Genomic DNA, 12836 nt, shown 5'->3' on the forward strand with positions numbered 1-12836 from the left:
TTACTTTTTCACATTCTATAAACGTTTTATTGGCATAACGGTCTTAAAGGTGAATCATCATCATTACCTGTTCCAACTGTGTGGCAAATGCTATAGTCACAGACAAAACAAAGTATTCTCTGCAATATTCTGCTGGTCCAATCTGATGATAGCCTTCTTCCTCATTCAGGACTGCTACAATGTTTTTAGGATCTAGCCCAGAAAGCAGAGCAGGCACTTTAAGAGAAGATAATTGAATTTATATGGTTATGTCCTTCTACATCTCCAGATGCGTATTTCATCTGTTCTTAAATAAAAAAATAATCAGAAAAAAACAAACACACACACATACACACTACTGAAACCCTCCCTCCCCAAAATTACATCATGGAGCATCAGACTGATATCCACCTGGGCCACCAGCAGAGTTAGATCCATCACACCGACAATGATTGCTTGAGCTAACAACATAACTAATAGCAGTATCAGACTGGCATCTTCTATGTGGACCAGAACATTTTACCAGTGGGTTTCCTCGGCATTTGCTGACAGTAGAGGAACTGAGAGACTCGGGTGACTTGGGAATCCCAGGCTCTGGAGGGGAGTATGCTCTAGCAGACACCAACTCACATGCCCATTCCCACCCTAAGCATGACTCCTTCTGCTCTGTCTCCTCCAAATTATCCCTGTCTCTGCCCCATCTCCTCCCTGTTCTTGGCTCCTCCTGACCACTCTCATTCCCTCACCTAGTTAGTCTGTCTCCACTCGAGACTTAGGAGATAGCTGGTGGTGCCTATTAGCCTATGGGAAACAGGGAAGACCTTGAGTCTTCACAAACTTCAGAAACTTTTCACATATGCCCTCATTCCTCCTTCCAGGAAAGGGTGGAAACTTTAGAGGAGTGAGTTAGGCTGAAGGGAGCCAACCCTGACTACAGGTTATTTAACATGATGCCATTTAACACTGCATTGAACTGTCTTGTTGTGACAGTTCTCAGGGCACCCTGGACTTACAGTCACCTTGTTACCCCTGCCTCCAGAAGAGGGAGTCTTCCCTGTGGTAGCTGGGGGTCAGCTCCCTAACACCACCATCCTTTCAACCACTCAAGCACTTTGGTCTGGGCGATGCCAGCCCTAGCTTCGCCTTGCAGGTTAACAATAGGTGTCAACAGGTTAACAATTCCTGAGTCCCTCTGAATCATTCCTCTGTGATATCCAGCCCCTGGGTACTTACAGAAATCCCAGATCCTCTGCACTCAAACATGCACCCCAGTTTTACCTTAAACCACTGCTCCTGTAAACCACAAGGAGTTTGTTAGCACTTATAACTGGGGAAGTGGAGAAAGAGACAAAGGGAATTTGAACTTAGAGATCCCAGCGTCTAGGAATAGAGGAAGAGTCAGGCTACCAAAGTCAGGCTGACATGGACTCTAATAACGTGAGACTAGAAGGGCTAGGCGAGTAGAAAGCGAATGAGAACAGAATGTAAGAGATATGGTTTTGACTTTGTGTTAGCTAAGAATGGAACGTAGACTGTGGCAGAAATTAAAGTGAGATATCAGAAAGAAAATGTATAACAAAATACATTTGTTGCTGATTATTGTATGTAATGAAAGGTATAAGAGGTTGCCTAATTGTTTACCTAATGGAGACCTGCCTCGGGAGGGGAACCCCTGCCCAAGAGTACGCTCCCGTGCATTTACAATTGCTTGCAAATAAAGCTGCCTCTAGCTTATTGCTTCAAACTCAGAGTGAGAACTTGTTTTTCTCCCACATGATAAAACAAGAGTAGTTTTCAAAAACAAAGATTGAACCAGAAATAATAAAAAGTGGTAAAAACAAATGGTTACATTTTAAAAAAAGAAAGCAGGAACCTGGGTCTACACTTATCAGTAGTTACCCTTCGTACCTAAGAAAGCTGATTTTCTTCCCCTCCCGCCAAAATTCAGTCTGTTGCAGAACAGGCTGGTTTCTCTAGAACCAGGATCCAAACATTCATAAGGGGTTTCCTCAGTGAATGGGTGCAGACTGTCCTTCCCCATACTATATTATACTGAAAAGAGTATTGGTTTCTATTCACAGATAGGACGAAACCCTGCCTAGCTGTAAAGTTTCTTTTTTACCTCAGTGGTTTTGATTGTTTCTTGTTGCCTCTGCTCGTTTCCCATTCAAAAGTCTTAGGCTATATCTCTACACTGGCAATTGAAAGACAAAAGTTGTGTCTTTCAGGAGGTGTTAAAAAAAACCGAAAACAAAAACAAAATCCTGAAAGGCAAATATTCTGCTGAGACAAGTGCCAGTGTGAACAGCGCATTGTCGGCAGGAGTGCTCTCCTCCCAACAACGTTAACACCGCTCATTGTGGGCAGAAGTTTTTCGTCAGCAGGAGAGCTGACAAACAGCAGCCATGCTGCGCTACTTTTAGTGGCATGGCTGTGGTGACAAGCAGTGTATTGTAGATATAGCCTTCATATTACGCAGGGCTAAACAACCTAGCCTTTCTACTGCATCACTGGCCAATCAAGGCAGAGTGACAACTCCCCCTTGCCTATATGGGCCATCACCGAGACACTGTCTCCTTGTGACAAATTTCTACTCCAAGTCCATCAAGCATACTTTCAGTACATTATTCCTTAAACATTACTCATACACGTATTTCACAGTGATTATGACTCTTGACAAATTACAAGCATTTGGAGTTACATTACATGTTACTCTCTATAGATAAATAAGCAGTGTTTCAGATCTGGTGCAAGAAATATTTACAAAGAAAGAGGATCCTTTGCCAAGGGATCTGTGCGTCACACTCATTTTGGAGCAGGAGAGCACCAGCTCTCTCTCATCTTAAACTAAACATTAATAAATTTTTGCACCTTCTTCTTTAAAAATCCATCTCTGTATCTGTATTTTATTTTCCTGCATGCCCTGATCAACTCTTACCCATGTTTTCTACTGCCTCCTTTCTATACTACTTGATTTCAATACTTTGAGCTTAAGTACTATCCAAACTACATTCTGACAAGGAAATAAACAGCTTTTTTGTTTTTAAATGACACAAACCTCACAACCATCCTATTAAAACAAACACACACACACTTTACTGGATCCTGATATGATTGGAAAGCCATTATAAAACAACCCTTGCACTCAGTGCTTACATTTATATGTACTATACGCACTGTAACAGGTTGTAAATATTTTATATAAAAATGCTATTAAAGTAAAAGGCACTTGTGTCCCAAAACAATGATTTGCAATAAACTATATTTTCTTCAGGCACATGAAACAAAAACTTTCCTAAATAAAATGTAATTAAATTTGAATTATGCTACTAACTTTTCCCTTCTCTCGGAGGTGCTTCTTTTGCTTTAAAGCCATCCACTGGTGCTTTTGTATCAGTTTCCAGCACTATACTTATCTGTATCTCAGATTTAAATTTAATATATTTGTTGCTGAGCAAAGGATACCATTTTGGTGCCTGCAGAATTAAAAAAAAAAAAAAAATGTTCCAAAAATAAGAAAGCAGAGAATGGCAAAGGCATATAATGTGGTTACAGGATGAAATACATCTTTTGGCAGTTAGGCTGTAGCAGAGTTAAGATAAGCTTCAGTGTTTATTTTCAAAATATCAGACTGATTCTCTGTCACGTTCTACCATAATAGCTTTGGTTTTGTTATATCAAATTTCTTAGGTAGATTGATGTGGACCAAACCTTTCTGCCTAACAGTCTAGATGTCTAACAACAATGCCTTGATAGGCTGCTTCCCATGCACTTTCAAAGGCTAAGATGGAGGGGGAAAAAAAAAAAAAAAATTACAGCAAGAGGTTTACGGGACTCCATGGCAACATCTGAAACTGAACCTCTCCCTCCCCACCCGAGACCTGGGGGACGGTGGCAGGGAGAAGAGGAGGCAGAAAGCGAGCTTGCCCCAGACTCACCCTGCAGAGGCACCTCCTGCCCCACAAGGCTGGGCATGGTTCTCTGCTCCAGGCATTGTGATCTGGCACATGGGATCACTGCTCACTCAAATTTGGCCCAACGACCTTTCCAACAGAGGAGTGGCCGGGCCAAATCAAAGTGTCACTGCGACTTGTGTGCCAGGTCAATGCTAGGTGCTCAAATTCCAAAAGTTTGGGAAACCTCTTAAGCGGGGACTGGAGAGTAAACTGCCATTTCTGCACATGCCCCATCCCAGGCATCCCTGAGCAAGGTTTACTCAAAAGTGCCCGCCATTCACCTAAAAAAATAGCTCCCTAAAAATTGCCAAACACCAGCCTTTTGCTTTATTTTTTCCTTTTTAACATTTTTCTCTCTCTGTCCCTCTTTTTCTCTTCTAAGGTAGGCAACTGTGGCTTAATGACTGCAGCAGAGGGAGCAGAAGTCAAGATATCTGAAGTCTATTCCCAGTTTTGCCCTTATTCCCTGCATAACCTTGTGCAAGTCATTACCTCTCTTTGTATATCAGTTTACCTATCTGTATAATAGGTTGCACCCTAACTCACAGATGTTTTGTGAGACTGATAAGCCCGGTCTTGATACACAAAGAGGGCGTGTTGTTTTTTTTAAATCCAATTAGCTCAACATAACTGAAAAACTGAATCAAGACACAGACTGACATATCTGAAGTCATATTAGCTGGCCATATTTTAGACTAGACTCCTAGAGGAAAAAAAACTGCACATATTCCTTCCAATGCCTGGGCATATTCAACAAGATAACAGGCTAAAACCGCCATAGAATCTTTAATCAGAATAGAGAAAAATCTTGTTTTTCCTAAGATCTCATCTGATAAACCCTCCTCACATGATAAAACTGTATGGAACGCAAGCTTTCTCAACCCCGCTAAAATGGGAACCTATGGCTCTAGGGACTCCAGGCTATCATATGACCAGCCATGGTGTAGTTTAAGGCCAGTAAGGAACATTAGATCATCTAGCCTGACTTCCTGTTTATCACAGGCATTAAAATTTCACTGTATTGAGCACTATAGTTTACATTTGGCCACAGAATAATTTCCAAAAATACATCCAGGACTGATCTGAAGATATCAAGAGATGGAAAATCTGCTACTTCCCTTGGTAGTTTGTTCCAGTTTCACACTGTTAAAAATGTACTTATTGTGTCAGTGTTACTGTATTGGTCCCAGGATAGTAGAGAGACCAGGTGGGTGACATAATATCTTTTGTTGGATCAACTTCTGTTGCTGAGAGAGACATGCTTTTACAGAGATTTTCTTCAAGGCAACCCTCAAGCTGTCTCTCTCAGCAACAGAAGTTGGGCCAACAAAAGATAGTACATCACCGACTTTGTTTACCTTATTTCTAGTTAAAACTTACTGGCTTCAGCTTGTCCTTTAGTACCCAGTATTTTCTCCCTGGGAAGGTACTTAAACATCGTAATCAAGTCACCACTCAGTCATGATTTTGATAAACTAAACAGATTCAGCTCTCAGTCTCTCACTCATTTTAATCACTGTTTGAGTGTTTTTCTGTGTACTATTATTTCATTGTCATGATCCAAGGGCTTTTTAAGAATGGAAATTTGGTTGTTGCAGCAAATAAGAACCAACTACTCAATCACAGACAAAAAAATAAAAACCCAATACTAGTCTGATTATTAGACACAGCTTAGAGAATTATTGATGTATTTGTATTTCATATGAAATTTAATATTGCAATTCTCAAAAATCTTTAAAATTCAGGAAGGCAAAAGAAACTTCACACTTGTTTAACTTGGCCATATCACAGTAATCTCCAATGACCAATTTAAGGGTCAGATATATTTTACATTTCATTATGTTAATAAAATGTATACAAAATATTTGCATTTGTTCTTCACAGATGCTATTAAAATCTCTTTTGAAAAGGTTCTGATCCTTATGCTCTGATGAGTCAACATTCCTTCAAATAGGATTTGAGAGCTCTGCAAATTCCATTTATGAACTACTTCAGTACCTACAAAAATGGAAAACGAAGTAAGTACTGTCAAACTGTCAGTTATTACCATCTCTTCATAACAAATAACATACCTGTTTCTTTTCTTGAGCAGCTCTTAAATCAAGTACAATATAGCCTATATTCTCCTTAGTTGAAGATCTAGGATCCAAAGCAAAACACTGGAGTTTGATAGGCGTACGCTGTAGCCTGAAAGAATACCACAATGAAATCCAATTTGTGCCAACAATCCCTGTAATCAGACTTAACTGATGAAAAATGTCACAGCATGGAAAGACGACAGTATAAAATAAATGTGAAAATAAAGCAACTTTTTAACTGGTTTACATCGAGTTATGGTACAAACTGAATGTACTGTTAAACTTCTACAATCTAACACTTTTATAAATGATAAAGAAGTAAATAAACCCACTTAAAAAAAGTTAGTTCACGAGACCCTCCTAAAGCCCAAGCGATCATGGAAAAGATATAGTGGTATTATATGAACCTGTTCCACACCAGAAAGAGAGGCAGGTTCAGATTCTACTCTCAGACATGTAACATTCATCACCACTTATTTTTAACTAAATTCAAATGCTTGTTTTGTTAAAGTATGATATATGTTTGCTGTTGAAGAAAACAATCCAGAATACATAACGTTGTTGTTTTAGTTAAATAAAACAAATTAAATGTCTGTCTGGAGATGTTCTTCTCCTAATACTGCATGGCAAGAAAATCCTCCAAATATTAATGATTAACCTGTTGAGTTGGAGATAGCACCTCCCGATGACTTCATAAATATCTGCTTCAATTACCTTTGGTAAATGAAATAACCAAACAATTATTCATTTTCTGATATAGCCATAAAACTAATCTGAAAAGTTTTCAAAATAAATATCACTTTAAAAATGTATAGTGTGTACCTTCTAAAAATGAAACCTACATCTATCTGAGTTCTGAAGAATATGTATTAAGCTTATAACAACCAAGAAGAATGCACTTTAATGTAGAAATGCATGATTAAATTAAGTCTTCCTGACTAGTGATTTAAATCAAATCCACCTTGGTACTACTGTCATTAAAATTTTTAGAAGCCAAACACACAGCTTTCACTGGCTGTAAAGATAAAAATGACAAAATTGACAATTTTATAATGTAACCTGTGCTGGTGAAGTGCTTTCCTATCAAGCTCCCAAGCCAATTCAGTGGCAAACTCTGGCTGGTCTGCATGATCCACGGGATCCGTAGCTAGCTGTTCACCATCAAACTTTGCTTCTACCACAAGCATATGCTTTGCACGTCTGGGGAAATGGCGTCCTGGAAAAAATACAAAGGCACAACTATCAGGCATCTCTCCTAAAAACACAGAAGAACTTCTGTTTTTTGACAAAAAATAAACTGTACAAATAAGTTTCCTGTATCATTCTTCTTGAAGTTGTTTTAATATGTATTAATATACTTTCCACATCTTAATTTTAAAAAGAAGTGGAAGGTGGACTTCAACATATAAAAGGTAGAAAAAAGTGTCCTGAGTAAATATGTGATAAATAAATTTCTATTAAGAAACTGGCTTTTAATCATTCGGTCCCATGCAAACATGTATGTCAGTAACTTTACTAGTGAACAGCTTTATTAAATATAATGGAGCTACTCAAATGAGTAATTTTACTCTCCCATGTATATGAGATCAGACACTTACTATGATATTTTGATTTTTTTCTTTTAGTTCTGGAAGTTCTTTGGGTTGTTTAAATGGGTATAATATGCAATATTTTCTAACTCTATCTCAAGAGCCAGGGCTGAAATTTTACATTATTTGTTGTACACCAACAGTGTCCTAGTACTGTCATAAGCAAGAATAATTCACTACCTGCCATAAAGAGCTTACAATCAAAGTTGGACAGACAATACAGTCAGATACGTAGCAGGAATGTTGCTGGTGCAGATTATTTATTTGTAAGTGGTTCATTACAAGCTGCCATTAAGCTTTACACCAACCTGATGTGAGGCTCTTATTTTTTTAAAACAATAAGGGGTAGAGGAAATGAAGATGGAGTCATACCTCTTGTGTTTGTTTGTTAATTTTGTGATTTGGGTGCTCACAACAGCAGGATATTAAAAACACTCAGCCAAATAGGCACTGTGCAATTCCACCACCCCCCCCCCCCCCCCCCCCCCCACAAATTTTCACAATACTTCATTTAGGGATTTGACTAGCATCTATCTAAATTTGGTATACAAGTTTTCAGCCCAGGAGCATTACTTCTAAAGATGTTTGAGTTGTATTATTGGAATGTAAAAATGTAGAACCACCTCCTAAAGTATGTATAAGCTGAATCTTGAAAGCTATAGGTCCATAAAGAGTAATCAGTCTTACCAAATTTTTATATATACCTGGAAAAGGAACGTTATTACGACCGCAAATATTTATATACATCCTAAAATTCTCAACACTTCATAAAAAGCAGTCTACTTTTTCAAATGTGACAAGTTATTTTGAAAGTACTACTTGGGACTTTTAAAGAGGTGGGAGCTCAGTATTCTATGAAAAGTAGGCTTCTTTAAGATAAGATAATTGGTGGTACCCAATTTAGTTTTTTTTGAAAATTTAGACCAGCATGCCTCGCTCAATTAGTTACTACATAGCAGTAACTCCTGAGACAAGAGAGATAAGAAAGCAGTCTGAATCAACACTCTTCTGGCCTAATGGATTTCTCATTTTAAGGAAACAAGACAGAGGTTTTCTCCTTTTGACTGTGAATGTAAATCAACATGTATTTTGTATTTACTGTAGTTATGTCTCAAAAATTAGTTATCAGACTATGGGAAAAGTTCTTTCAAATTATATACTGTAGTGTTGGGCACTTTACAATTAACATTTAGAACAATTTCTGGAAAAAGATCCTCCAAAGTCATTCACTGAGAATCTAATGCTGAAAACACAGAAAAACACACAGAAGTGCCTCATAATAATGAAGTAATCAGATATTTTCAGATAGAGTAGAGTAACATTAATTTAGGACAATCTACAACTGAAGCATAAAAAAGCCCAAGATATTTATTTAACCGTCCTTTCCCTACCTACCTAAATTTCAGAAAGTTAACAGAAGGCTGTAAATCACATTTACAAAGTGTATGTCCAAACTGACACGATTTTCAGAAGAAAGCTCTCTCCCGAGTAAAGACATTTTGTGTAGAGAAATGAGGTGTGGATACACCTGTAAGGAACATGAGTCCAAACCTGTAATGAGGCCTGCACGGAATTTATTACAACACCTAAACCTTTCAGCTCCATTTGTATTTATATTTTAGCTTTTGTCTCTATATTTTAAAGAAATTGTATTTCTACAGGGTTTGGTCAGTCCAGGCATCAAACTTTATTTGATTATTATTTTGTTAAAAAAATTAAGATATGGATCATTAGGATATGGCAAATAAAGGGACATACAAACTTTTTAAAAAGCTGAGTAGAGTTGAGTGCCATGAGTATATCAAGAGTTTCAAGAATTATACCTGTCTTTAATTTACATCTGTAAAATACACAAAACTTTGCAGTCACCCTGTTTGGGTTTCTCTCCCCCAACTCCTCTTTTTTTTTTTTTTTTTTTTTTAAAAAGTCCCCTCCTCCATTCCCTGTTTGTTTATATGTGAAAGCACTGTGCAAATAAAACCGTTAAACTGATCATACACACACTGCTATCAAATGTTCTAACAACACTGAAAATTAGTTCCTCCTCACCCAATTTCTTTCTGTTAAAGTAATCATACAAACAGCAGCTACAACACTGAAAATGCTGTTTCCCTTTTACTGTTTCAATTCTAACTTATACGTAGCCGAAAACTCACTTTCCCTCAAGTAAACCAGAATCAGGGATTAATCTAAAACCATGGAATTGATTTTTACACCATCTAATTTCATGGTGTTACATGAATGAATGTTTTCTTTCAATATTTTCTGTCATTTACAATTGGAGAAAGAGAGCACCACCATACAGCAAATGAGACAAGCAAAATTTTAATATGTCTACTCTCCAATACCTTAGAAGGAGTACCCTGTTATTTGCAATACCCTGAATTAGCTACAACATCCAGGGCAATCAAGCAGAAAAAGCAGGGAAGTTCTTAAAGACTGCATAGTTGTTACCCAAACACCTGCTTCACCTTCCCAGTGGAAGATAGTGGCTAGGAGACCCTTAAGATATGTAGGCCCTACATCAGCCTTGCCATTAATGTTAGACAGTTGCACTGAGAAACATGTCCATTTAAATCAGAGCCGAATTTGGTCCACAGAGCTTTCAACAAAACTAATGAAAGTTTGCTCATTCATTTAGATTTTAAGTAATTCTGACTTTATTAAGACTACACTACCCCCCAGATCAGCAGGCAGCAATTGATCCACCAGAGGTTGATTTATCGCATCTAGTCTAGAGGTGATAAATCAATCCCCAAGAGCTCTCCCATCAACTTCTGTACTCCACTGCACTGAGAGGCGCAGGCGGAATCCATGGGGGAGCAGCAGCAGTAGTTGATTCACAGCAATTATGATATTCACATAGCTGAAGTTGCATAACTTAGATCGGGGTCGGCAACCTTTCAGAAGTGGTGTGCCAAGTCTCCATTTATTCATTTTAATTTAGGTTTCGCATTTGAATAATACATTTTAAGATTTTTAAAAAGGTCTCTTTCTATAAGTCTATAATATATAACTAAACTATTGTTGTATGTAAAGTAAATAAGGTTTTAAAAATGTTTAAGAAGCCTCATTTAAAGATTAAATTAAAATGCAGAGCCTCCCAGACCAGTGGCCAGGACCCGGCAGAGTGAGTGCCACTGAAAATCAACTTGCATGTTGCCTTCAGTATGCGCGCTATACGCTGCCTACCCCTGACTTGGATCTATCCCCTCCTAGTGTAGACGGGGACTTAGATGGAGACTGTGCCTCTAAGGAGTAATGTAACTTCAGTTCTCAAACTATTCTTGTATATTCCATATGAAGTACTCCCTGTTGGTAATAGAGAAATCAGACAAAAAAGACATCAGTTGTAAGGCAAGCCCATATACCTTACTTAAAAGTAATTCAGTCCCACATCCTGGCATGGTATTACAAGGATTACTAAATCCATCATCGTGGTATTTTAACAAAATTTACACAGTCCAAAAACAAACAGAAAGGGAAAATGAAAGAGTGCAAAGATGTTAATGCCAGGAGATAAACATGCACCGAACAAGAGCCAGGTCTGGGCTCAGAGGACAGCTCAGTACTTTACCTTCCAGGATGGAGACAACGATGAGAAGCTGGTCGGATTTGGAGACCATTTCTGCTTTGGGGCTGTATGTGAAATCGGGGATCCGGGCTAAGGCTGGCAGCCTGGGGGGTCCCTGGCCCTGCGGGGTGGGTGGCGGGGTTGGGATCTGAGGCCGGGGCGAGCGGTGTTCCGATCTGAGCTGAGTCCGGTTACGAGGAAGGGAGTCTCGGGCCCTGACGGCGAATCCCCACATGCAGCGTTTCCAAGCTCTATGGGGACAGAGCAGAAAGCCGCTGCCACCGGAGAGCCAGATCCGCCCCGCCCAGCTCCGCTCGCGGTGCCGCCACCCACAGCCCTTTGGCGCCTCGGACGCGCTTTAAACCAAACCGCTGCCTCCGCCACTCTACTTCCGCCTAGCAACCAAGCCGCACGCCGTGGCCGGGCGGACAAAGAAACATAGAGACTAGGGTGGAAGAGAAGAGAGCGCCGCTTCCGGTCTGGGGTCACTTCCGGCCAACCTACAGCCCGGCGTTTAGGGTGGGAGGAAGCGGCGTGTATGGAGCAGCGCCACCTGTGGCTGAGGCGGGAGAACGACACCCCGAACGCTCTAGAGGGGGCGCGCAAAAGCAAGAGAAAAAGGGGCGCGTGCAATTATGTTATCCGTCCTCCTAGCGGTGCCGTAGGGCTGGGGTGGGGGGAAAAGGTCCGAGGAGCTGCAGGGAGTGTTGGCGGTAGCCTCAGTTGCATACAAATCTAACCTAGCTACCACAACCCTGGGACTGTTACATTGCACTGAAAGTGGTGTAAGCTGAAGCAAGACAAAGGAGTGCTACCTTAGAAGGCCCAAGCTACAATTAAAGTTGACATAATTACAGCACTCCAGGAGTGCTGAGTTCCATAGCTAAATTGACCTAACTCCCACTGTAGCAGGAAGGTCAACAGAAAAATGCTTCAAGGAGCCAAATCACTGCTGCTCAGGGAGGAGGAGTTCCTATAGCAATGGAAAACGCCTTCTGTCTCTACAGGGTACACTTGGTTTATGCTATTAAAAAAAACACAAATACAGGGAGTCCAGGGGCACTTTAAAGACAGATTTATTTGGGCATAAGCTTTTGTATGTAAAAAAACCTCATTTCTTCAGCTGCATGGAGTGAAAGTTACAGATGCAGGCATTATATGACAACACATGAAGAGAAGGGAGAGCCTCACAACAGGAGCGGCGCTAGGGTTTCTGATGCCCTAGGCGGAGGGCCATTTCACCACCCCCCACGAGTCCGGTGGACATACCGCAGTCATACTGGCGGATGGTCCGCTGCTGGAAAGGCTCCGGTGGAGCTGCCGCAGTCATTTCGGCGGGTGGTCCGCTGGTCTAAAGGCTCCGGTGGAGCTGCCGCAGGTATGACTGCAGTAGGTCCGCCGGAGCCTTTAGACCAGTGCACAGCCCGCCGAAATGACTGCAGCAGCTCCACCGGAGCCTTTCCAGCAGCAGACCGTGTGTTGGCATGACTGCGGTAGGTCCACCGGACCTGCATGCCGCCCCTCCCCCCCCCCCGGCAAAATAGCACCCCCCAAAAATTCTGGTGCCCTAGGCCATTGCCTAGGTTGCCTAAATGGTAGCGCCGGCCCTGCCTCACAAGCAGAGACCAGTGCTGACAGGACCAATTGGATCAGGGTGGAT

The 12836-nt window shown here is 40.5% G+C and overlaps 1 protein-coding gene across 4 annotated transcripts in view; it reads right to left on the reverse strand.

The window, feature by feature from the left end:
- Window positions 1-11606, reverse strand: part of CEP120 (centrosomal protein 120) — a 73810-nt gene extending 62204 nt beyond the window's left edge. For 2 of the 4 annotated variants that reach the window (XM_032790762.2, XM_032790764.2), the window contains exons 1-5: window positions 11180-11606; window positions 7073-7229; window positions 6008-6122; window positions 3314-3455; window positions 68-216 (exon numbers count right to left, since the gene is read on the reverse strand). In XM_032790762.2, coding sequence (XP_032646653.1) covers window positions 68-216; window positions 3314-3455; window positions 6008-6122; window positions 7073-7229; window positions 11180-11411 — 795 coding nt within the window. In that variant the 5' untranslated portion in view covers window positions 11412-11606. The remainder of the gene's footprint in view (window positions 1-67; window positions 217-3313; window positions 3456-6007; window positions 6123-7072; window positions 7230-11179) is intronic. The other 2 variants (XM_032790763.2, XM_075067174.1) reach the window with 1 other exon arrangement.
- Window positions 11607-12836: the final 1230 nt, after the last annotated feature.

This window comes from Chelonoidis abingdonii, chromosome 6 (assembly GCF_003597395.2).
Source record: "Chelonoidis abingdonii isolate Lonesome George chromosome 6, CheloAbing_2.0, whole genome shotgun sequence".
In the NCBI taxonomy this organism is placed as follows: domain Eukaryota; kingdom Metazoa; phylum Chordata; order Testudines; family Testudinidae; genus Chelonoidis; species Chelonoidis abingdonii.